Genomic DNA, 26,800 nt, shown 5'->3' with positions numbered 1-26,800 from the left:
CCAGACCGGGCACTTGCGCCAATGCAGCAAATCGCGGGCGTGCTGGGCGCAGGCGGCAAATCAGGTCCCCGAGCAGGCAGGCCGAATGAGTCGAACGCCGAGGCGGAGAGCAGGCTGGGGCTGGCGCGGAGCCGTTGCTCAGCAAGCCTGGCCTAGCTTTGGGCGCTGGGCGCCTCAGCCCGGCGTCTGCGCCTGCGCCTGCGCGCGGCCGGCAGCCGTGGCTCTCGAGGCGCCGCCGCGCTACCCACTGCAGCGCGCCGCCTCTCCGTCTGGGCCACCCATGGGCAGCGGCGAGGGGCACGATGACGGACTACGGCGAGGAGCAGCGCAACGAGCTGGAGGCTCTGGAGTCCATCTACCCTGACTCCTTCACAGGTGACTTCCGCGCCGCGCACTCGCCGCCGCCCGGGGCGGAGAGGGGCAACGTGGAGTCGCGCCAGCCCAAAGCCCCTGGCCGCGGGGAGGAAGGGGACGGCGGGGGCGCGAGGCCCCCGCGACCCCGGCTCTCTCCCGTTTTTCCGAGTTCCTGGTTACTCTTACCTCGCTTGTCCCCCTCCAAATCCAAAAGGCCGGGTGAGGCTTCCTGAGGGCCCGGAGACTGGGTCGGGGGCTCTTCGGTTTCTGAGTCACCTAGCGCAACCTGTGGGGCCGCGAAACTGTAAAAAGAAAGAAACTAACTAGTGGCCCAAGTCTTTTCTCCTCCGAGCTGCCAAGGTGCCAGTTTTCACCTTCATTCAAGTGGAAACTGCCCCCCACCCCTGCCTCCACTCCACGATTGTGTCTATTTCCAAACTTGGGGGGGCTCAGTGCTTAGAGTTACGCAGAGTTCATTTTGAGAATAACGCCATCACTAGAATCTTTCCCTTTATTTTGAGAATTATGACCTGCCGCAGAATGACTACTGCTTGATGCGTCCTCAGTAATGTAGACTCGGGTTCTTAGACTGCACATGACTCTAGACGTCATCTCGCCTGGATGCCTCCGGTAGGTATTATCGGAGGTTCAGGAAGGGTCAGTGGCTGGTCCTTGTCCAGGCCAGCGGGGGAGCTGCAAGGCTAGTGTTAATAGTTCCTCTGGAACAAGTGGGACTTGGGAGGCAGCTTTACCATGGGGGAGAGGAAGAGGAAATGCACACGGTATGTTGAACTCATGTAAAATATGATTGCTTTTTCCTTACATATATTTTAAAGGCAGAGGATTCTCTTATATTAAGCCCTGCTTCCCAAGATTCCGAAAATGCCGCAGATAACTTTATTAATATAGCTTCTGCCATAACTCTGTTTTTGAGAAGTTATCAGATAAAACCAACGTGAATAAGGAGAACCTAGGTTTGTGGGATTTATAGTTCCCACCTGTGTTAGTCTGGGTAGACGAGAGAAACAAAATTTATAGGCACGTGTAAAAGAAAGAGCTTCATATACAAGAGCAGTTGAATATTGAGAAAACATCCCAGCCTAGTCCAGATCAAGTCTATACATTTGATATTAGCCCATATGTCCAATACCAATTTATAAAGCCCTCTTCAATAAAGACACAAAACACGTGCAATGACACCAAATTCAGAAAGAACACAGGCCAGTGTGTGGGAAGTCTTATGCATCCAGTGGTGGCATAAGCATCTCAGTGCTGGCAGGGGTCTCTGTGTGGTTCCTCCAGCTCAGGGCATTGGCAGGGTGCCAGCCTAGTGCCATGTTTCTTAGCAGTCTGCCTGTGTCTTGCCTCCAGTGAGCTATCTCCTTAGTGCCTTCAAATGAGATCATTAAGCAGGGACTTGATTGCCAGGCTAAAGTCCATCCCTTCACTCAAAAGTCTCAAATTGACAAGAGAGTATGTAACTACCACACGACTGCTTTCTTGAGTGACGACCATCATTGCCTGTCAACAAGTGCAAGTGTGCAGGTCCTTCAGCTCATCAGCTTTTTCTCTTACACCGTGTAGCTTTATCTTAGGTATGCTCTTTGTCCAGTGCGAGCGTTGGTGCTGCATTGTTTCTCCTCTGCCAACAGGCAGATATCTCTCAGCTGCCCCTTTATGGGCCCTGCCCTGTTTTATGATCTCTTGCCAGCAGTGTAGCTAGTTGTGTTACACGCATGTTAAGGGAATGCTTAAACAAGTTTGAGAGTGTCATTTTCTGGGTTAGGGCATATATGATTAGCTCTTTTCTCCATCCTTGCTTTCATGTTGATGTCTACATCAAATAGAATATAGGGGACTGTATTAAATATGTGTTTAATCATGAAACTTGGTTATTTCTAGTACTTTGGAAACATAATAGGCTTAAACACTGAGGTAATCAAGAACACATAAGCAAAAAGAAAGCAGACCATATCTGACCTCCTTTGGCTGACAAGGAAGGAGAATCCATCTCCACACAAACTCAAGGTCAACTGCTGCAAGGTAGCATCTTTGATTATCCTACTTCTGACACCATTCCTCCCATGGCATTCATCTCCTGTAACAATTCTTTGATTGAGGAGCTTTATTAAGGAAGTTACCAGGTTACCATCAGCCAGGATCAGAAAAAAATGGAGGATACTATCATTGGTCCACAGCAACACTTCTCTTCAGCAAGCAGTCCAAGCTCTTTCTCTGGCCTTCAGCCACCTGATCCCTTCGCCTCTGCCTCCATGGGCCAGGAGGCCCTCTCAGTGCTTTGCTTCACTATCTGTCTCTTCGTCTCTGCACTGTCCCTTCTGCTCTGTCTCCTGCCTCAGCCTCGGCTCTTGGTGTGAAATGGCCTCCACTGCCTCTGTCACTTCAAGCTGCCAGGGATTTTGTCTGCTCTACCTGTGACCCTTCTTCTTTGATGGTTCTCGCGCCCTCTTTCTGAGATGGTGCTGTTATATGGCAGCATGGTTTTTGGTCTTTCAGCACACTAGACCCCTAAGGAAACAGGGTGGTGACTTGCTTCGCACCCTCTAGTAAGGTAGAGACCCAGAGTGCATCCCACCTTAATCCTGCCCATTAGCATAGCAAAGTAAACCAAACCAAACCAAACCCACTTCCACGAAGTTGCTGCCAACTCAGCATGCGCGGTAGAACTGCCCCTGTGAGTTTCTGAGACTCTCTTTCTGGGAGAAGAAAGCCCCACCTTTCTCCTGTGGAGTGGTTGGTGGCTTTGAACTGCTGGCCTTACAGATTGCAGTCCAACATGTAACCACTCCACCACTAGGGCTCCTGGCTGGCACCGGAGAGAACTCCCTCCAAAAGAGCATTATAATCACAGGCACAGAGACTAGAATTTATCATACTTCTCAAAAGGGAATATGACTACAAAGACTCTTAATTGACCACATCTCAGCATAAGATATGTCACTCTTTTCAGTTATTTGAACATAAGGTAGCCCTTGCTAAATTCTATGACTGTTAGTATTTATGCAAATGGTACCTGTTTAACTTGCAAGCTATCTTGTGGATCTTCCAAGTTGTACTAAGATTTGACAGCTTGGTAGCGTGTACTGTGTGACAGTGTGGCTATGTTCACAATGCGTGAGATTGTTAGCCTGGCTGCTAAAAGGTTTGGGTGCATCCAAGTATTCCACAGTGTCAGCTGAGCCTTTTCTGTTTCTATCAACAATTTCTATCAACATTTATACAAAAGGTTCTAGTATATTATGATCAGATGATTTGTCTTTCTTAGGGAACTTTGCCATTCTCGTGATTATATTTTTTATGAACCCTCTCACAATGGGCAGAGGACTTTGAAAGGGAATGTTTCCATGTTTGATCTCTTGAACTTTCATAACTTCCTTTTGCATTGAGATGCCATGCTCTCATCTTCTTGACAGGTCGGTTTGCTAATTTCATCTTGAATCACATTAAAGATAAGATTCTTGTAAATTTACAGAGCAGTAGAATATAGCTATATATGTATATATATATATATATTTAATGGGTCAGCCCTTGATAGAGAATCCTATGTTTAGCACATCATGACCCTCTCTGGAAACTGAAGAAGAGATATATAATTTACCCCATAGACATGCTCCTAGTCCTAGCCTAGCTACAGAATTAATTAATTGACTATTTACAAAGAACCTTTCATACAAGATTGCATTTATTGTGAATTAAAACAAATCATAATGCAGTTTCTTTGCCTATTCTGTAGTGTGGGTCTATGTTGCTCTAACATCGTTCCTAACAGGTAGCCTGTAGAGTAAAAAATAGACACTCCTGATCACTTTCTCCCTCAGTAGTGCTTTGCTTAACAAGGTCTTACTAAGGTTATAGAATTTGGTTACTTTCAACAGCCAAGTTCTCGTGATCCTGTTTGGTTTCACAAACAGATTCATAGTGTTGTCCGTGTTTTGTCAGAACGTCCAAGTAGCAGTCGAGCATATAACAGTTATAATTACATCAAAGTCATCTTGTAAACGTGATTTTTCTCAGACTTACTTTTTGAAAAGACAGGCATTCCCTGAAAGATTCACTGCCATCCAGTCAATAGCAACGGATAATGATCCTTTATGAAAGGGTAGCCCTGCCCCTGCAGGTTTCTGACACGTGTGACTCCTTCCTGGAGTAGAAAGCTCCATCTTTCTCCCGAGGAGTGGCTAGTGATCTTGGACTGCTAACATTGCAGTTAGCAGCCCAATGTGTGACCACTGTGCTACAGGGCTCCTACCCTAAAAGCAAAGGGACTTAGATTGTAGTATAGAATTTCTGGTTCTTTGTGAAACCTTTAGGTCATTTATAGGTGCCCTTGGTGTAATGTCTAGCCGCTGACTCCCTATCCCTGTTCTTAACAAAATACTTAGAGTACTTCTTCTTCTCATCACCATATCTGCCTTGAACGCCTTTCCTATTCTAGGTTCTTGCACTGTGCCCAACAGCGTCCCTCTGTTTTATCTACTGGAGATGGTAGATATTTGGCATTCTTTGTGAGGCCTGGTGGCACAGTGGTCAAGTGCTAAGTCAACTGCTAAGTCAAGTGCTAACTGAAAGTTTGTCAATTCAAACTTACCAGTCACTCAGTGAGAAAAAAGACACGGTGTTACTCTCCTGCAATAGTTAGGAACCGAAAGCCAAGCCCATTGCTGCCCAGTCCATGCTGCCTCAGAGTGACACTCTAGGACCGACCAAGTAGAAGTGCCTCGTGGTGTCCTAAGCCGTCAAACTGCAGAAGCAGACTTCCACGTGTGTCTCTCAGAATGGCTGTTTGGCGCAACCTGCTCTTTCAGTTACTAGCTGAGCACTTGACCTGTGCTGCCGGGCTCCTCCCCTGAAGACTGCAGTCTAAGAAACCCCTGGAGCAGCAGTACTCTGTCACATTCGGTTGTTAGGAGCCCAAAGCGGCCCAGTGGCACCCAGCAGTAACAACACAATTTTCACTTATCCCAGCATAGAGTAAAGACGTTGACATGGGAGTACTCCTCTCTCAGAACTCTGCTATCATTCATCTTTCTCAGTGCAACTAAGTAACTCATATCCCTGTTTTGGCTCCCTCCAAGCTTTGGAATAATACCCTTACATCCTCTGTTTCTTTTAGTGCTGTGATCAGCTGCGCTAGAAAACTCCAATGAATAGTGGTTTGAATAAAGGTAAAAGTTTATTGCTCATGCACAGGAAAAGCTAGTTGTGAAAATGGTAGTCCATGAGATCTGCAGGCACCCAGGCTGCTTCCTCTCAGCTTTCTATCACACCTAAGCTGCGGTCTCACTTTTGTGGTTCCAGATGGCAACATTCAATTTTCAGGAAGGACAGGTAAAGGAATGAATGAAACAAGAGGTGTCATATACAGTAATTTCTTAAGGGAATTTGCTAGAATTTGTCATAAGGTATATCTGCTTACAGTCCATTAATTGGGACTTGATCATTTAATAAAAACTAACTGGAAGGGAGATTGGGAAATAATAGGTGTTAGTAGTCTAGTGGACTCAGTTAAAAATTTAAGGGAATAAAAAAAATTAAGGGAATAGTAGATAACGGGATATTAGCAGTGCCCACCTCATATCCATTTTTTTGTGCCTGGTTCACAAATTTTTCTCTGTACTGGCAGCTTAGTATAATGTGTACTAGTCCTCTTCACCCCTAGTTTCCATATCTGTTTAATAAGGAATAATATTCTTGTATCCATTTATAGCCATTGAGCAAATAAATAGATCATCTTTCTTAGCGATTTGCCATGTTTATTGACTCTTCTAATAAGCAGCAAACTTCATGCTTGCTGTGTTCTTATCAATCATTAGTTTTATCTGCACCTTCTTCAGGCATATGTGGTGGTCACAATAAGCATACTTTGAGAATGCTATCTCTAATAATTTGGCCTTTGAAATTTTTCTTTCTGTTCACAACCTTGTAGCCATAATGTTCTTTCATACCCATCTTCTTAATGAGTATCTTTTTCATTGTGATTGCTCACAGATTGATAACTTCTTTCTGGTCCATTTTAGCTAGGTGGGCAACAACAACAATATGGTTAGAACTGTATTTCTAAATACAGGAAGATACAGCTACCAATAATACATGAAATGTAAAGAGCAAAAGAAGGCAGGATAAAATTAGACAGTTTTTGGAATAATCCAAGCAAAAGGTAATGATGTTCTGAATTAGGTTGATAGCTATAGGAATGAGAAGAGTCTGAGATGGTAATGGCATACTGAATTTCTAGGCCAGGATAGTGATATTACTAACAAAATCAAGGAACATAAAGAAAAATCAGATAGAACAAAATGGAAGGACACAGGGTAATTTGAATTGGGTGAGCTAAGTAGACAATCACAAATAGTGAAATGGGACCAAGTTGGGTTAGAATTTCATTTGAAATCATCCACAACTAAAACCTTAGAGTGAGTGAGAACACCAGGGAGAAAATGTAGAGAGAAATAGGGTCAGATCTGTCAGCTCTTTAAGGAAGTATGCAGGGCTACCCTACTCCCCACCCCCTTAACCCCCCGAATTGGGCCAGATGGAGCTGAGCTTTCGTAGTACGCATTTTTCCTGCAAGTGAGCATCAAGCAACTTGCTCTGAGTTAGTGCACCCAGTGGTGTCACGTGGGAAAGTTCTCTCTGGTCACAGTGAATTTTTTCATAAAAGTTTCACTTGAACTTTGTTTTTTGTGATGGCTGATTTAAGAGAAAAGCATGTGGCTGTGAAATTGTGTTTCCTGCTCGGGGAAAATGGCACAGAAACTGTTGTGATGTTGAACACAGCTCACAAGACAGCGCTATGGGAAAAACTCAAGTGTACGAGTGGTTTTCCCCTTTCAAAAAAGGTGAAATGTTGATTGATGACAAACTTTGTTCTGAACGTGCTTCCTCAAGGGATGAAATGTCGACTTGTAGTGCATTTGGAGTACTTTCCACCAGGTCAGACAATTAATCAAGATTTTTATTTAGAGGTTCTTAAAAAGATTGTGTAATAGTGTGTGACCCAAAAGAAGACCTGATTTGTGGCAGACAGCACTGATTTTGCCACCAGGACAATGCACCTGCTCACACAGCCATCTCAGTGCGCCAACTTTTGGCAAAAAACAGCATGCCTCTCTTGGCCCGTGCACCTTACTCACCTGACATTATTCTGTGTGACTTCTTTTTGTTTCCATGATGAAGAGGGACATGAAAGGACAGAGATTTGCTGCTGATATAGAAGAGGTTAAGGAAAAACAAGGGAGGTGCTGTCAGCCATCCAAACAGATGAGTTTATAAAATGTTTTGAAGAATAGGATCACAGATTTGACAAATGTATTAAGTGTAATGGAGAGTACTTTGAAGGTGAAGAGGTTGTTTTGTAAAAAAAAAATCTAAATACATAGCTTTGAAAAAAAATACAATTTGTTGGGTGCCCCCTCATACCTAAATTTGGGTAAAACATCAGAGAAGGAAAAGGTGATGCACTCAGAGAAAGCAGCAGCTAGGAGAGGTTAAACAAACGCAGGCGACAGCACTGTTATGAACACCAAGGAAAAGCGTTTCCAGCAGAAATGGAGGGTGGACCTCCCCTTTCAGCCTCCTGTCCACTGTGTTGGCACAGGGCTTTTCCTTACAGTTGGTCGTTTGTGATCATGACACTCCGAGCCTGTTGCAGCAGTTCTCTCTCTCCATGGTGATTGGGATCCGTTGTGAGAAGGGGTGGGGCCTTGGCCAGCACAAAGCATGTATAACCCTTGGGTGCTTAGTCATTGTTTCGTGCTATTGATTCAATGGGTGCTTATAGTGACCCTATGTCACACACTAGAAATGCCCCGTAGCATTTTCTAAGCTGTACTCTTCACAGACAGATTACCCACAGAACTGCAGGGTGGGACTTGATTGCTGACTTACCATTTAGCTGCCTTCTATTTAACCATGATGCCGAGCAAACGGCTTGGAGGCCTCTGTCTAACCTCCTTTGGTTACACAAGGGAGAAGGCAAATCCTCCACTGTAGCCCACATTTGACTGCCTTGTGGCAGAGGTCATATACGATTCCACGGCCCATTCTTTCTTCCTCGCCAGTTTTCCTCCCATGGCACTCCACTTGAGTTTGGTAAGTCATTGGCATGGCCACACAACTCACAGACACATTCAGTTATTGAGTTTATTAGGGAACACAATAGGTCTAAATTAGTTCTTCCCGATACATTCCATAAGTGGTTGTATTTTTTTTTACCCATTTTCCCTTTACTGATGCAGGACCTCATCTCTATTGCTTGTATTCATCTCTATATAGTTTCCGTAAAGGCAATTCTGATTCATGGCAATGCCATGTGTGTCAATAAGACTACTACGTGTTCACCTGCCTGGGACTCTTATCTACTAGCAAGTCTCCCATAATTCACGCTCTAGCTCAAATGAGTTGAAGTTTCTCCCCTGCAAGTACTTTTTAAAATTTTTTAACGAAACTACACCTTATTCTTCTAGCTACTCTATGAAATTTTCAGTCCAGCTCTTCTGCTTTGTCATTTCCATTTGCTCTAGCCTTTCTGTTCTGACACCTACTATTTCTTTTCTTTCCTGTCTTTAATGCCTTATTGCCTTTTTCATATATGTTGTGCTTAATACCATCCTATAACTTGTCAGGTCTTCTGTCATTAGAATTCACTGTGTCAAATCTGTTGTTGAAATTTAGGTGGGATAACTCTAGATCGGGCCTGGAAGGGTGGTAGATTATACCTTGGGCTGCTAACCACAAAGTTCAAAACCACTACCTGTTCCAGGGGAAAGGGAGGCATTCTATGCCTAGAACGTCTCTGACGCCCACAAAGGGAACTTCTACCCTGTCCAGTAGGGTTTTGAGTCTGAATTAACTCGATGACAGTGAGTTTGTTGTTTTTGGGTAAGACTGATTTTCTTTAACTTCTACCTGAATGTATATTCGAACAATTGATGATCTGGTCCATAGGACTAACTCTGGCGTCGTTTTGGCTGCTGCTGAAGTTTCTCAATTGTTTTTCCCACAGATGTAGTCACCTTAATCTCTGTGTATTCCATCTGGTGTGGCCCATCTACACTGTTCCTGTTTATGTCGTTGAAAAATTTATTTGCAACGAAGAAGTCATTAGTCTTACAGAAATCTACCATACAGTGTAGCACCATGCCCGTATTTTCCAGTTACTCATTTCTCATTTCCAATTTTACCTTTCAGTCTCCATAATTACCAATGTATCTTGATTGCATGTTTGGCCAATTTCAGACTTGGTAGACTCCTTCTATTTCTTCATCACTCGCTTTGTTGGTTGTTGTATAAGTTTGAATAGTAGTTGTTTTAACTGGACATCCTTGTAGATGTATAGATATTGTATCAAAGTGAACATTGTTATTCAGGATCTTCAAATGTTCTTTATGACTGAATGGGACACTATTCCTCTTTTTTTCATTCCCAGTATAGGAAGCCATATGATTGCCCCACTCAAATGGCCAGTCACTAATACCCAGACTGTCGATCTGTGTGTGTTCCATTTTATTTTCAGTGACTTCCAATTTGCCTAGATTCCTACTCTGCATTCTGACATTCCACATTCTGATTACTGATGTTTGTTTGCAGCTTGTCTTCTCCCTTTGAGTCATGCCCAGCAGTAGATGAAGGGCCTTCACACTGTGCTCCATCTGCATCAAGGAGGTCAACTCGGCTTGAGGAGGCAGCTCTTTCCCAGATGTGTTTTGAATTTCCTTGCAACCTGAGGGGCTCACTTTCGGGCCCTATCTTTTATCTGACAATGTTCCGCTGCGATCCATCCACTTTTCAATGGCTAATCCTTTGTGTGTAAGTGATGTCTTTCTTCATCTCCCTGCTATCAGGTCACTGCTGACTCATAGTGACTCCTGTGAGCTTCCAACACTGGAACTGTTTACAGGAATAGAAAGCCCTGTCTTTCTCCTGAGGAGCTGCTGGTGGTTTTGAACTGCCAGTCATGTGGATCACAGCCCAAGGTGTAACCACTATACCACCGGGGCTCCTACTAGTCTTTCTTCATAGTTTGTTCTTAGTCTGGAAGCCCCACTGAAACCTGTTCAGCTTGGGTGATGCTGTTGGTATTGGAAAAGCAGTGGCATAGTTTTCCAGCATCATAGCAATGCACAAACCACCAAAGACTGACATGGATAATTAATTATTGGTAGAGGAAGACCTTCAAGGAGATGATTGACGTAGTGGCTATAACAATGGGACCAAGCAAAGTAACCGTTACGAGGATGGCCCGGGACTGGCCATCCAGTGTGGCAGTGAGTTGAACTGAGTTGGCAGCATCTAACAGCAGAGGTCCAGTTTTGTTCTGCCTCTGATCTACGCAATAGTCTTGGGCACACTGTGAAAAAGCTGTCTGCTTACACATGTCTAGAAAATTGAGATGCCACAGTATCTCATTGATTCTAAGAAATTAAAATTTCCAGATAAACTCGATATATCCTATACTTGTTAGTAGCATCTTAAATTTGGTGACATGTAGCAATAGTGTAAATTCATGCAAAGGATAATCAAAGGCAAAATAAAACTATGAATGCTCATTGAATCCTTGCTGTTGTTAATGGGTATTCATAACCTTGTCCTGTATACCTTTCAGCCCTGATCTTGGTTCTCGCAGTCTTCTGTTCTCCAAACTTAAAGAATATTGAAGATATGTTTTTGACATCCTGTGAGGATGACAAAACTGCTCTTTTGAAGTGCTGTAAATCAGAATTTTGGTGGGAAGGATTAGAGAAACAGAAACATTGCCTAAAGAAGTGTAAACACAAAGGGACTTTATAAAAATTGGGGAAAATTTTAAATTATTTTCTATTTCACTCTTTCACAATTTTTTGAAGCCCGTTTTGTAGATGTAGATCAAGATTATATCAAGAGATAATAGCTTCACGTTTTGGTGTTTTTAAATAAAAGGCTTTTATCATTTTGCAGTCTTTTTGACTTATCCTCATATGTTAATAGATAGGCATCAAGTTGCCTTGGCTGAGGAGCCAATGGGGCGAAGCTACCATCTGTGGGATTATGACTGAACGCCTCTAAGTCAGAATCCCGCCCAGGAGGAACGATACTGCAGCGCCGAGGAGCCTCGGTTGGCCTCGGATAGCCGGCGCCCCGCCGTCCCCGCCGCGCGTCGGGACCGGGGTCCGGTGCGGAGTGCCCCTCGTCCCGGGAAACGGGGCGCGGCCGGAAAGGCGGCCGCCCCCTCGCCCGTCACGCACCGCACGTTCCTGGGGAGCCTGGTGCTAAACCATTCGTAGACGACCTGCTTCTGGGTCGGGGTTTCGTACGTAGCAGAGCAGCTCCCTCGCTGCGATCTATTGAAAGTCAGCCCTCGACACAAGGGTTTGTAAAAAAAAAAAGAAAAAAAAAAGAAAAAAGATAGGCATCAAGTTGCAAATGATAGAAAGCGTCATGTTTTAAAATGTTATTATAAAAATGTTGGTTTACATGTAAGCTATTTGATGCTTGGATTTTAATTCCATGAAAGATAGTAGAGCCTCCTTAAATCTTTGTGAAAGAAAAGGTTTTGTTTGAGAGATGATGTCGGAATGATGAAAAGAAGATATAAACTCTTAAGTATTTACTGTGTGTTGGGGAGATTTCAAGGTAAAAGTTTTAAAATTAATGGTAGCAGAGACTATTGAACAGTCTGGCCAGAACCTCCTGTATGGGTCACTGTAAGTCACAGTTGTCTCAACAGCAGCAGGTTCGTTTTATGCAGTGAGTAAATCTAACTTACATGTAACACATGCTGTTGGGGATTTAGGCTAGTGTACAGAAGCACACTATTTTATCTTTCTCGCGATCCTTCTGGGCTAGTCAGCCAAAACTGCTATAACACTGAGTTTAGCCTAACAATTTACTTTTAGGAACGTAACCAGTAAGTGAGGATTTGGTGGACCTAATTATCTTACTGCTTTGGTAAAACTCCAAGATGGTGTCTGCCATAGTAGGACTTTCCAACCTGAGGGTAATCTCAGATTTAAATAGTTTAACAATGTACATTTTATTATGTGGATGTTCTGTTTAGTCTATATTTGCAGAAATGTAAATACAGACTAGCTAGTATTATTTTGCTAATGAGGAAGCATCTTTTTTTTCTTTTTTCACCTTTTTCCATTTATTTTATTTTATTTACATTTTATTAGGGACTCATACAACTCTTATCACAATCCATCCATATACATACATCAATTGTATAAAGCACATCTGTACATTCTTTGCCCTCATCATTTTCAAAGCATTTCCTCTCCACCTAAGCCCTTTGCATCAAGTCTTCTTTTTTCCCCTCCCCACCCCCCGCTCTCTCCTCCCTTTTGAGCCCTTGATAATTTATAATTATTATTTTGTCATATCTTGTCCTATCCAGCATCTCCCTTCACCCCCTTCTCTGCCGTCCGTCCCCCAGGGAGGAGGTCACATGTAGATCCTTGTAATCAGTTCCCCCTTTCCAACCCACCCTCCCTCTACCCTCCCAATATCGCCCCTCACACCCCTGGTCCTGAAGGAATCATCCACCCTGGATTCCCTGTGCCTCCAGCTCCTATATACACCAGTGTACAACCTCTGCTCTATCCAGATTTGCAAGGTAGAATTCGGATTATGGTAGTGGGTGGGGAGGAAGCATTTAGGAACTGGAGGAAAGCTGTGTTCTTCATTGGTGCTACGTCAGGGAGGAAGCATCGTAATGATAACCTCCATCTGTATATTTTTTCTTTTTTAAATCATCTTATTGTGGGCTCGTACAACTCTTATCACAATCCATACATCCATCCATTATGTCAAGCACATTTGTACATTTGCTGTCATCCTCATTCTCAAAACACGTTCTTTCTACTTGAGCCCTTGGTATCAGCTCCTCATTTCCCCCCTCCCTCCCCCACTATCCCTCTCTCACAAATTCTTGATAACTTATAAATTGTTATTATTTTGTCATGTCTTACACTGTCCAATGTCTTCCTTCACCCACTTTTCTGTTGTCCATCCCCCAGGGAGGGAGTTATATGTAGATCCTTGTGATCGGTTCCCCCTTTCTACCCCACCTTCCCCTTAACCTCCTGGTATCACTACTCAGATTATTGGTTCTGAGGAATTTATCTGTCCTGGATTCCCTATGTTTCCAGTTCTTATCTGTACTGGTGCACATCCTCTAGTCTAGCCGGATTTGTAAGGTAGAATTGGGATCATGATAGTGGGGAGGAGGATGCATTAAAGAACTAGAGGCAAGTTGTATGTTTCATCCTTGCTGTACTACACCTGACTGGCTCCCCTTTTTTACAGTATTATCAGAAACCCCGCCCAGTTTCACCATTACTGTGACATCGGAGGCCGGGGAAAATAACAAAAGTAAGTGTTAACTAAATACTCCTGGTTTCCACTAGCTTCAACAGAGTTTAATTCGTAGCCTTGGTGCCAGGCCCTGCTGGTGTGCAGTTGCCGAGAAGCTAGTATGACTAGTCAGTTCTTAAGTGTGTGAAGATTGTTCCTAGAGAGAAAAGAGGAACAGCAAGCTTATTTTTTAAAGCAGAAACATATTAATATCGGAGATGGAAAAAGATAGGCGATATTTACGTAAAAATAACACTTTCCGTACCAGCCTGTTTCCGTGATTGTATGGTAGTCTGGGTCATTTTTGAATATTCACCTTTTCTCTTTGGCTCTCCAAAGATTGTATATAGATTATCTATTTTTATAAATGTGACGCGGAAAACCCCTGTCTGCATGCCTTCATCTCTTTAAAATGGATTTTATGCAAATGTTATTAAGATAAAATCTGCTATTGTACAATAGCTGTGACCAGGAAAGAGCCCCCATGATACAGTGGGTAAGTGCTCTGGTCAAAAGGACAGTGGTTCAAACCCACCAGCTCTCCTCCCAGGAAGCGAGAGGACCAAGGTTTACAACCTAGCAAGTCCAATGGGGTGTTTTTTTGACTTAATGTCAAGGAGTTCAGCTTATACAACCAATAAATTAAAACTAAATTAAATCTGACAATATTGTTGGAGACATTAGGTCTAATTTCACTTTTAATTGAGTTCATTTTTTGGGTGGTTTTAATGTTATTTAAAAGTAGGATAAATTGCCATCAACAACCTGAAGGATTTTCCCCTCTTCCTTTTAGGCGACTGATATCCATTGTCTTTGAATCACTTGTGACTCCTAGCAGTGCTGTAAAGTACAATTGCCTCATAGACTTTCCAAGGCTATAAATCTTTATAGATATAAGCACATTATTTTGTTATTCTCTTGATTCCTCTAGCCTAGTCAGCCAAAATTGTATCCTGAATGGTCATTAATTGCCAATTTTATGGATGCTATCACTTATAAACTAAATTTACATTGTGTGCAAAGGAAAATGAGGTTTTCTTTGAAGTATTCTTAAAATCTGAAGTTAAGGGTATTGAGTACAGCTATTTACTGTTAAGCTAATAAGTAATAGTAAGTTGCAAGATTGCACCTTAAAAAACACAGTACAGTAAACCATAAAATAAATCTTGTGTGAACTACTCTTTCAGGTACTGAAAACTTTCACTATTCAAAAGAGAACAACTTGGGGGTGGGGTCTGGCCTCCTCTAGCTACTCAAGGGGGAAGGACCAACACCAGCAGCAACAGCAGCAGCAGCAGCAGCGGCCCAAAGCCATTTTAAGGTTAGATACACACACCAGTCATCTCTCGTGCACGTTCTGCTTCTCAGTTGGGTTCGGTAATTCATCACAGCTCACACTGGCCACACAGAACCCACAGACAGGGCTGACAATAAAGGAGTTTATTACAGAAGTTGCTCACCAGGTGAAAAACGTGCCGGAGGCAGTTCCGTCAGGGCAGTCTCTCTGCCACACCTGCTGGCAGACCTTTCTCAGCTTCAGGTGGTCCTTGGCTCCTCTCCTGGGGAGGGCCATGCTTTTCTCTCCGGAGCGTTTGAAAGGGTGGCTGCGGTCACGCCCTTCCACCCCAGGTAGAACCTGCAGGAAAATGCTGAGACAGTGAGCGGACTCCCCTACAGGGAGCGATTTGCTGTTCCCAGGAGCTGTTTTCTCTTGTGCTGGTGGCACAGCTGACTTTGTTGCAGTGATTGTCCTTTTGGTGGTATAATAACTGCTCTATTTTCATATGGAAACCTGTGCCCTTTTTAAATGACCCGTTTTTGAATTAATGATGCTTCAACAAAGATGTTGACCTTGTTAATTTTGCATTTTAAATTGTTTTAGCTGTCCAGACTACGCTCAAGTTTACATACAGTGAAAAATACCCGGATGATGCTCCCCTTTATGAAATATTCTCACAGGAAAATTTGGCAGAAAATGATGTTTCAGACATTTTAAAGTTACTAGCATTACAGGTAAGAAAAAATATTTTATGTTTTCTAGTGGCGCTTTCAATTTAATACATTAATTTCAAGGGAAATCCTATCAAAAATGACTGATACATTAAACAATGTAAAAATGACTGATACATTAAACAAACAAAACTCCGACTTTATAATCAAAGAGCAGCCCTGTCTTTGTCTTGAGCTGCCCCGTTAACATCTGAGCAGACGTGGTCCCCAACCCTGGTTGAAACACTGTTTACCCCAAGACTTGTCTCTCACTCTTGAGTCACAGAATTTCCCACAGGTAACTTGCACACACTCTTGATTTTTGGTTCTTAGAGTATATGGTCCCATGTACAGGCAAAAATTCCATTTGTGAAAACTAAGACTCTTACTCTCTGACCGATTGTGCCTGCAGTCTAATCAGAGGATTAGTGGAGTTTTCTTTGTTTCCACTGTCTGTTCTTTCTCCGTTTACACACAACCACTGTGGTTTCTGGCCTCTCCAAGACTGCAGAAGATTGTACAGGAGAACAGATAGGTACAGGAAAGGTTTTATTTGACTAGGTTAGCGGGAGGAAGCTCACGCCGTTAGACACAATCTGGTGTGTCTCCGTGAGTAGTCCTAGGTACGCCTTGACCTGACGACCCAGAGACTGTTCCTGCCACTTCAGACAGCAGGAGAGTGAGCCTTACCCTTGCATGGCTCCTGCTAGAGATCTTCCTACAAATCCTCTCTGTGATCTTACATCCGTTTTGTATGGTAAGGACTGTTGAAAAATTGCATTTGGTTCTTTGTTTTGAATACCATATCTTGTTTCTTTTTTTGACGCCATAACTTGTTTTTTTCCCCCAAATTTATAACTTATATGTATGTTTTATTATAGATAATACTATCTTTATAATTTTTTACATTTAAATAGAATTGGCTTTACTTTCATTTTTTAATTTTTTCATGGGCATTTTATTTATTTTTTTATTAAAAGATAATTTTATTGGGAGCCCTTACAACTCTTATAACAATCAGTACATAATTTTTTTCAAGCATATGTGTATATATGTTGCCATCATTCTTTTCTTGACATTTACTTTTTATTGAGTTCTTGGTATCATCTCCTCACCCCTTGATAAATTATTAATTGTTATTTTCATATCTTACACCAATCACTATTTCTCTTCCCCCATGGTTTCTGTTGTTTGTCCCCCTGGTAGCAGGGGGTGGGGGTGTTGTATGTCAATCACTGCCATCGGTTCCCTCTTCCTCCTCGCCCCTCCGCACCTTCCCCCTACCCTTCTGGGATTGCTATTTCCGTTCTTGTTCCTGGATCCCATGTGTCGTAAGCTGTTATCTCTTATCTGTACCTGTGCACATGTTCCGCTCTAGTCCAAAGTGAGAGGCAGCACTTGATAGGCATTATGTGTTACGGCAAAAGAAAGATTATATCTTTTTTTAACATAACTTTAGTGACTCTACCAGTTTCCCCCATTAAACTGAATAACATAGTATTTACTTAAATCTCTCTTCATTGTTCTTATAATTCATCCTTCCTTTCTTGGATTTCCTTTTTCTAGGATCTCATGTCATCTTTTGTTTTTAATCCTTTTTTTTTTTGGTAGAAACATTCTCTAGTAGGTTCCTGAGAGGAATGTATAAAAGAACAAGATGTCTAAAAAATTGTCAAGGAATATAGAATACTTGCTCAAATTTCCCCCCCTTTGTTTTGAAAGCATTCTCTTAGCTCTCATAGTTGATGTCGAGATGTCGATAGCCATCAGAATCTGAGGAGCCATGATGAGGTAGTGAGTTAGAGTTTGGTTGCTACTCTCAAGGTTGGTAGCTCAAATCCACCAGTTGCCATGGGAGAAAGATGAAGCAGGCGGTTCCCTGAAGAAACCCCAGGGGAAAGACCTGTTCTCTAATGGGTAGCTATGAGTTGGAATTGACTCTACTGGTTCTGGTTCTGGTTTTATTTTGATTCTCAATGCACTGTGTGCAATTGTGCTCTCTCTCTACCTTGCTCTCTCTTATTGAAAGCTTTTTATGATTTCTTCTTTTACCTTGGGATTCTGAAATTCCTTGATGGTGGGCCTTGTTATAAGTCTGTTTTAATTGATTGCACTGAAATCTTTCAGTCTAGGAAATTAATGTTATTTCTGAAAAATTTATACATATACATATACGTGTAAGTTATGCCCTCAGTTTTCTCTGGAATTTCTATTAATTATGTGTTGGATTGCCTTTGTGCTATAGAATTGATTTATGTAATTGATACTGGCATTTTGAAAACACCTGTACTTATTAGAAAATAAAGAATGAGGTACGATGTGTCGGGCGGGAATGTGAAGTGCTCCTGAGTCCTCGTCACTGTGTTGCCCACTGGGAATGCACTCCAGCATTTGGTTTTTCATGCCCAGTTTTAAAACGTAGCACAGAAGCTGGGATGACTGTGCTATCTTCAGTCGCATATTAGTGTAAATTTTTCAGTCTCATGAATTTTTTATGTATTTAATATTTAGAGTCCGACTCTTTCAAAAAGGCAGTTTTTATTTATTTTTTATATCTCCCTGAGGTTAGATATTTGAGGGAATATTGGTACTTTTCACTAGTTGTATTAACTTTACAAAATCGCAAAAAGAAAACACTACTGAAAGTGGGGGGAACCCTCAAAATAATGAAGGAAAAAGAAGATTGGTTTAATTCTCTAACCAGGTGTAATGATTCATGTTGGTGTGATTTTATCTCAGACAATTTTTTGGCAACTTAATATTCAAACAAAAATAGCTCCAAAAACACACTTTGGAATCCACCCAACCCCCACTGCAACCCCCATTCTTGGCTGTTGAATATTTGAGCTCATAGAGCTTGACTTGTGGGTAATGGATTAAAATATCAGGGAACTTTCCCACGAACTTTGAAAAGCGTCCCTTTACTTCTTTGAACGTGTCACACTACTTGTAAGTCCGTACAGCAGCGTCTTCACTGAATGCGCAGTGCTTGGCACGTAGTAGACATTCAAGTGTTGATTGACTGAAAAGGAGAGTTGCTGATAAGTGCACTAATTCTGTGTTTTTGAGAAGCAGGCTTTTGAGATTACAGGATGTGTACACTTTTGTATGTTCTGACCTGTCAGACCTCGGCAGCATGGTTGTGCTGATCTGTGATCTTGCCCACAGCCCTTGAGACGCTGGTTTGCCCATGTTTGCTAACACTAGATGTTCACATTTAAAAAGAGGGAGGAGGGAATGACAAAATATAACTAGTGTCTAATTCTAATTCTTCTTCCTTAATTACCACTCCCCAACACCAAACCCACTCATTGCTTTTCAGTCAGTTCCAACCCATAAATCTTTCCAAAGGATCAAAGAACTTTGTATATTTCTGATTTTCATGTGAGTGACATTATGTTTCTATTGGAATATTAACTTCAAAAATCATTTTAAACTAGACCCTGGGTAGAGTGGATGCTTTGAGTAGAGACCATAGAATTTAAGAGTTTGGGGAGTAGGGATTTTTTTCACTATACTTTTAGTACAGTGACCGTGACCACCACAGAAACCCACAGAAACTTGCCCTCGGTGACTTTGCCTTCTTGTGAGAAATTATTTTGATGTATGGGAATTTGATAACAGGAATGAGAAGATCATTTAGCTTTAACAGATCATGCAGGAGTTTCCTGTAATATTCCAGACTAAAGATGCCACTCCCTTTGGCAAGAGTAATAACGAGATAGAGCGAGAACAGAGGAAGAAATTGATGATTAAGAATCAATCCCGTGAGAGGAATAGTGGTTGAGCTTATGATGGGATGGGGTGTGATGAACCTTGGTGTGTTTCCCTGAGTTTATAACCTGGGAAGAGAGTTTGTGGAGCAGATGGTAGTTTCAGGATGAAGGTGCCTGACTGTGTCTGGCCGCCAGTTTTAACATGGAGAGAGGTTTGCTTAGAGTCGGGGCGTGGAACTCCATTAAAACGCGGGCCATTTGGTGCAAGAGGCAAAATTCACGTGGCCACGTCACATTTCCAAATTTTGCTAAATTTATATTTTGAAGTGAGGATTCAGGAATGTGGATAGGATAATTAAAACACCATATAATTGCTTTTATTTAAATGTTTACTTAATGTATTTATAAAACTAAAATTACACTTTTTTACCTGAAACTTGCTAGCACTTTCCTCCTACTAGTTTTCACTTCCCTCTTTATGTTGCCACTGCAAAATATACTAAAGTAACTAATAAAAAACACAGAATGTTGGACAGCTGACAGACATGATGCACACTCGTGGTGGCTTCCCTCTACAACTGTGAACTAGTGCTCCCGCTAGGTGTGATTCAGAACAGCACCACCGGAGAGCTCTTCTTAACCTTTTCACTACTGGGATCTGTTTACATCACGTAACACTGAGACTGGCAGACAGATCGCTTCCAAACGTCGCCGAGACGGAATCAGCACGTTGATCCACGTCCACAGGCCCCCAGGAAGGGCACTGGCCACGTGTACACTAGTCCTCAGTAGTTAAAGGTTGAGGGAATTGTGTGTATGCTGTTGCCTTGATCTCCCCTAAGCACTATTTTCTTCATCACATTTTTTTTCTATTTTCATTTTATTTCAGAGCATCACAGGGCACAGAAAATTACCTTGTGGGCCACATGTGGTTCTTAGGCTGCCAGTTTGACACCCTGGCTTAGAGTAACAGATCTAGGGTTGTTAGCTTGTAAACATGGGGGGCAAGACCTCCTGAGGAGAGTTGGAGAACTTAGCTTCAAGTCTAGAGTGCAGGGATCACCCAGGAGACAAACCACCCACTCCAGTGCCGCTGAGGCCAGCCTTGACAACGAAATGCTTGAAACAGCTGCCTTGTAAATAAATGATTTAACGCTCTACTTGTAGGACCACGATTCAGGCCAGTATCCTTTGAAATGATCTTTCTGCTTACCTCCGTGCATGCTGTCATGGAGAGCCAAAATGTATTGTTCAACTTCTTCTGCCTTCAACATCTGTCAATTTTCAAGTAGACTTTAAAATTATAATACCCTTTCACCAATCTGAGATGTCTGACATTTACCATTAAACCATTTCAAATTAGAAGGAAAGAAGGTAAAAACAAAGGATAAAATTGTATATATTTCTTATATAAATTTGAATATCCTATTGGGCCTCATAATTCAGTTCATTTTCAGAGCGCAGAGGTACGAAATAGATAGAAGGTACTAAAATGCTGAAATATGTTGGTTGGTAAACTGCTCTTACTAGTGAGATGTTCTGAATTTTGCCTTCATTGTTACTGAACAAAACTTCCTGGAGTATCTATTTTAGGTTAGGTAAAACAAATCAGTCACATGACATGTGCATGTAATCCTTGTTCATTCGCATGCTTAGGTACCAAGAACTGCTTGTTACATGAAACCATTATGTGAAAATGGAAGATGATCACTGATTACATAAAGGAGGCTGACTGCTTCATGTAATGCCAACCCCTGAGAGTCATGGCCCAGCCAAGTCAACATAACCCTACCCATCACAGTCAGTGCTGCGCTCACCCTGGCATCCATGAGTATAGACATTGTTAATGTGGAAACAGTGAGAGAGTAGGTTGTTCACCATGTTGTCTATGTGAAAAGCAGATAACTGAGGAGTGGTGTGTAAAAAGACCGCTATGCTAAGCCCTGGAGGCAAAGTTAAGTGCTGAGCTGCTCTGAAAATCTAGCACCTGCCAGATTACACTAGACAGACCAAGTGACCTACTTCTCTAAGTATGACAGCTGAGTTCTGCTCAGACGTGGGGTCTGTATGAGTCTAAATTGATGCCATGGTAGCTCACAGCAACAACAATCAGCAGTGTATTAACTGAACTGGTGACCATATTACAGCTGTGTCTTGAGTTTAGGGATTATGCGTAAACATTTTAATTCATTAGTTTCATTTTTTCTGATAAGTATGTTTCTCAGCACAACTATTTATTTGGTCAAATAGGCTGAAGAAAACCTTGGCATGGTAATGATCTTTACTCTAGTATCAGCTGTGCAAGAAAAATTAAATGAAATAGTAGATCAAATAATAAGCAGAAGAGAAGAAGAAAAGAAACAGAAAGAAAAAGAAGCAGAAGAAGCCGAAAAGGTAAATTAACAAGTCTTGTTTTCTTAAATTATTAATGTTTTCTTCCATTTGGGAATTTCTTCTTTTTTTTCTTTTTAAATTTTAACAATTTATTGGGGCTCATACAATTCTTATCACAGTTCATACATATACATACATCAATTGTATAAAGCACATCCATACATTCCCTGCCCCAATCATTCTCAAGGCATTTGCTCTCCATTTGGAAATTTCAGTGATCACATTTTACTAACTTGAGGAAATTTTATAAGTCTCTTAATATGGTTGATGGCATAGCAAGAGTAGCAAATCACTTAGTAAAAGACTCATGCAATTAACACCAAGGAATATATATGTACTTATGAAATAGATTTTCACCTAAGACACATATTGACAATTAAATGCCACTCCCTAGGGTGATTTAGATATTTACTAAGTGTAAAGGGAACCTCCGATTCTGAAAAGAAGCAAGGAGATTAAGCTCTGCCGTGGCAGTTTAATGAGCGTGTGCAGACTGTCACTATCAGCAGCAACAACGAGAAGAGAATGTTCTAAAATTGCTTGTGGTGGTGTGAGTACAACTCAGTGTGATTACGTGACTAAAGTGTATGATGCGTGAAGTGTATGTCCTTAAATCTTTTTTTATGTCAGTATTTCTGGCAGTAATTTTTCTCTTGAATAGCTGTGACCAAACAGCATATTATCTTTGTTGAAATAAGAATCAAAAACAAACTTTTCAAAAGTCAGTTACCAAATTCCGTGAGAGTAGCTATTTATGCAGGTAGAAATCAGACTAAAGATTTCAAAGCTTGAAATATTAATTTTCTGTGTTTCTTTTGAAGGGATTGTGGTCATTTATGTAAAAGATATCATTATGCTTTATTTTAAAACTTTTCTCACTTATTTGGTGATTTACATTTCCCCCTTCTTTTTATTAAGCAACTATTTCATGGCACTCCTGTTACAATCGAGAATTTCTTAAGTTGGAAGGCCAAATTCGATGCAGAACTCTTGGAAATGAAAAAGAAACGAATGAAAGAGGAGGAGCAAGCAGGAAAAAATAAATTAAGTGGTATGACGTCTCCTTCCTTCGTCCCTTGCCCGTCACCTCCTGTACAGACCGAGTGTCATTTGGACAGATAGCTGTAAGAAAACAGGATACTTAGGCATTTAGGGCAACAATGAAAAATATTTGGCGGGAGATTTTCCATATATGATTAACAATGAATTTTTATAGTTACCTTCAATAGAAATGTTGCACCTGGTAGATCCTGAAATAACAAGTAGCATAATGCTGAGTATACATGCCTCAGGAGTCGACGAGCCCACCTCGTTTGTCTTTGTAGGACCCAAGGAAGACCAGGCTCTCTCTTGTTCCATTTTAATGCAAACAGATTTTAAATGCATGTCAGCTACCTAGTTGGCTTATACGTTTTTTAAATTCGCAGAAAAACGTCGGCTTTTAGCCTTGTTTTCTTTTCTGTGACTTTTAAAGGATTGGAGGAGAGATGAAGGAATGCGATGCCATTTGAATTAAACACTTGTTTCTTTCAGGGAAACAGCTATTTGAAACAGATCATAATCTTGACACGTCCGACATCCAGTTCTTGGAAGATGGTAAGAAAATATTAGAATTTCACATTGGTAAATGCACTGTCTTCAATTTTAAAATGAAAATTCAGCAATAACTACTTAATATAAAAATACTTTTAATGTAAAATTTTTATTGAGATTTTGCATTAAAAATTTAAATATCTAAAATTTTGTATGTCATTGAAAGTGACCGTTTTATTTATTTTAAACTGAAAGTCATGTAATAATAATGTGGTGTTTGAATTTTTCTGATCAGTGAGCAACATCAGAAGGCCCTAGTGGTGTAGTGTGTGATATACTTGCTGGATGGCTAACCACAAGGCTAGCAGTTCAAATCCCCCAGCTGCTCAGTGGGGAAAAATGAGGCTTTCCATTCTCATAAAGAAGTATACCTTGGAAGCCCTCCGAGACAGTTAGATCCAGTCCACAAGGGTTGTTGAGAGTCAGAAACTACTTGATGGCAGGAAGATTTTTTTTGATTGATTTTTTTTTTTCGTTTTTTGTTTGGATTTTTTAAAGCGACATCAGCGATAGCAGCACTCTGGCCTTCCCAGACTGTCTCCAAGTTCACAGAGCTTATAGAGCCCTCCCTCGGAAATCCCACACACGTCCTCTAACCAAACAGTCTGACCTTTTCTGCTGGTCTCTCTGTCCTGGACGCTCTCTAGTCCCACGTGCTTTCTTCTCTTCTTTTTCCCTTAGCCCTTACTCCGTTCTTGCCTCCCCTCCGTTCATCTCTCCACAAGTATTCATTACACCACTTACTGCGAGCTCAAGGAGCCCTGGGCACTGTGGGATAGGCATCGGGCTGTAACCCCAGGGCAGTGGTTCAAACCCACCTGCTGTTTCTCAGGAGAAGGAAGAGGCCTTCTGGTTCATGAAAATCTAGTCTTAGAAACCCAAAGGAGCAGTACTGCTTTGCCTTGTGTGGTCACTGATTGGCTTCCTGGCAGTGGTTTTCCTGTTTATTTTTGGTACTTTAGCAAAACACTTTCCCAGCCACTGTGGATATAGCAGAGAACTGTTCAGAGTCTTTCATTGCCCTTAGGCAGCTCTTAAACAGGGCCCCATATCCAGCCATATGTCCAATAAGCACATTAGAGTTATGCATGTTCATTAACCTTTCTTTAGACCAACTTTCCAATTGGGAACTCTGACTTTGAAACTTCCTTGTTACTTACATTATTACTTCCTGGAGAAAATGAAGAAACCGTGTTGTGGCTCACTGCGACATCGTGCTTACCTGAGCTGGGCCTGACTGACACTTGGCATTATTTATTTGCTTACTGTTATTACATTGTGTGCAGCTGCTCCAAGGTGTGGCCATCTGACTTCTGCTGCTGTAATAGAATTACCACACGTGGATGACTTTAAAGAGAAGACATTTATTTTCTCACAGTGTTCGGGAGGCTAAGAGTCCACATCAGGGTCTTGGCCATGTGGCTTCCTTCCATGAGACTCCCTAGTTCTCAAATCTGCCCGTGCTCCTTGGCGTCACGTCCCTTGCGCAGAGTCCTCACACGCCATCCATCTGCCCCTTTCAGCTTCTGTATCTTGTCTGGATTTTATAAATCAGAAGTGATTATCTTCAGGATCCCTGCTACACTGGTGACACCACATTAACAAGAGAGAATCCTCTTGCCAGACAGTGTTGTATTTACAACTGCAGGGGCCAGGGGTAAGGACTTCCACATATCATTTTTAGGGGACACATTTTAATATATAATAGTCTTTCAACATTCCAAAATATAAACAACAAAGATAGTCCTTTCTAACCCTTACGCGGTTTAGGAGCTCATCTCTCTACCTTTCAAATGTTAATTATTTCATTCTTTTTCTTAGATCCTTTTTCACTGAGAAACTAGGTCCAAGAAGTGTCACCTTTCTTGCACTATAGAAGTTTTTCTTGTCTTCATGCATTCTTGACTTTTTTCCTGTTTAATGGTTCCAGTATCTTAGGGTACTCAGTAAGGTACGGAAAGCTCCCTGTTGATTCTGCCTCAGAAATGTCCTCCCAGCGCTCCTCTCTAAACTTGAGAATTTCATTCATTCATCTGTTCATCATTCATTCATTTTGTTTGGCTGCACTTTTGCTGTAGACTCCCATTGTCTACCTACATCACTCCCTTTCTCTGTCTCGGTTCCTTATCTACCAGTCTGTGAGGGACCTTCAAAAATGTGTGGAAACAGTAGAATTAAAAGTATGGAATCCATGAACTTTTTGAAACCCTCTTGGGTAGCCACAGCATCTGAAGTGGTATTTCTAAACTTCATATTTAATCAGTAATTTCCCTCAAATTCCTTTGATGGTTTTGTACTGCTTAGAGGAAAATTTGAGCAACATTGTGATTCTCAATCGGGCCCCCAGATGCTACCTTCAGGCATTCTTCCTTAGAAAGCCTCTGCTGTCCTCTCAACATTGTATCGACTCTGCCTGCATTGCTCCCTTCAAGACCCTTTTCCTCTTGGTGGATTTCACCTTATCCTTAAGATATTTCAGGGGTTAATTCCTCTTTGAAACCCTTCTATTTCTCCCAAAGGGAAGTAGCTATTCTGTGATCGGGGTTTAGTAAATGGTTGTTATTATGAAACCCTTCATAAGCATTAAACAAGACCCATTCTTACCTCTGCCCATGAAGCTGAGTGGCAGTGAGCTGGAGTGGGAAAGGGAAGGAAGATGCACCACTTAGTGGTGCTCTAGGAATGCTGGAACACGAGACCTTCATCCACTGAAGCTGAATTGAAGAAAGATGATATTGAATACACACTGGGTCTGCATCTGGGTACCGCTTCCCAGGAGGACTTAAGATATTTGGAATGTTGAAAAGACATGCTATTGGTTACCAGGAGAACTGGGAAAGGATGTATGACGAGAAGTTTAAATCTTTCAATTAAATAAAATTCATCCTAGGAAACCTGCTTTTAAAACTTGCCTTTTGAGTTTTGGAACTGAAAGCCTGTAGTTGCTCTAAAGTGTCTGTTTCTTCGTTGACAACATAGATCGTTTGCTTTACAGTGGTCGCTTGGGCTTGTAGCACTTGTCTCACATGGACATTTCTGTTTGCTTCTGCCGGCGGGGTGTTTCTTTTATTCCTGAACGTAGACTGAATTTGAGATCTGCTTTTACTTTGTAGCTGGAAATAATGTGGAAGTCGATGAGTCTTTGTTCCAGGACATGGATGACTTGGAACTGGAAGATGATGAGGACGATCCAGACTCTCCTCCTGCTGATGCCGAGAGTGACTCAACCGACTAACGGACTGGCCCTTGGCCGAGGTGCGCCAGCACAGCACCTGTGGCTGTGCCAGAGGGCTGGGGTGTGCCTTCCTTTTTTCTGAGAAAAAGTCACTTTCAGGAGAATATGCTTCTGATAACTTTCGTCAATGAACTTAATAAACTGACTATGAAATTTAAATGTAAAA

The 26,800-nt window shown here is 41.8% G+C and overlaps 1 protein-coding gene across 3 annotated transcripts; it reads left to right on the top strand.

Annotated features, from left to right (window-relative positions):
* Positions 1 to 194: 194 nt before the first annotated feature.
* Positions 195 to 26,800, top strand: RWDD1 (RWD domain containing 1). 3 transcript variants are annotated; one of them, XM_075554637.1, is made up of 7 exons: positions 195 to 375; positions 13,660 to 13,725; positions 15,590 to 15,720; positions 21,663 to 21,806; positions 22,725 to 22,857; positions 23,340 to 23,402; positions 26,513 to 26,800. In XM_075554637.1, exons 1-7 carry the CDS (start codon positions 303 to 305, stop codon positions 26,632 to 26,634), a joined length of 732 nt encoding a protein of 243 aa, XP_075410752.1. In that variant the 5' UTR covers positions 195 to 302; the 3' UTR covers positions 26,635 to 26,800. The 3 variants fall into 3 exon arrangements, with proteins under 3 accessions (XP_075410752.1, XP_075410753.1, XP_075410754.1); XM_075554638.1 differs by lacking the exon at positions 13,660 to 13,725 and having other exon boundaries at positions 196 to 375; XM_075554639.1 differs by lacking the exons at positions 195 to 375; positions 13,660 to 13,725 and adding an exon at positions 14,895 to 15,028.

This window comes from Tenrec ecaudatus, chromosome 7 (genome assembly GCF_050624435.1).
Source record: "Tenrec ecaudatus isolate mTenEca1 chromosome 7, mTenEca1.hap1, whole genome shotgun sequence".
Lineage (NCBI taxonomy): Eukaryota > Metazoa > Chordata > Mammalia > Afrosoricida > Tenrecidae > Tenrec > Tenrec ecaudatus.
The sequence above is the reverse complement of the archived record's forward strand: the minus strand, read 5'-3'. Positions and strand labels throughout refer to the sequence as shown.

Excerpts from the sequence above, each read along its gene's own strand:
- RWDD1 (XM_075554637.1), top strand. The coding sequence starts at position 303 with ATGACGGACTACGGCGAGGAGCAGCGCAACGAGCTGGAGGCTCTGGAG. Across the intron at positions 15,721-21,662 it reads TAAAGTTACTAGCATTACAG|GCTGAAGAAAACCTTGGCAT; the intron begins GTAAGAAAAAAT and ends TTGGTCAAATAG. Across the intron at positions 23,403-26,512 it reads CATCCAGTTCTTGGAAGATG|CTGGAAATAATGTGGAAGTC; the intron begins GTAAGAAAATAT and ends TTTACTTTGTAG.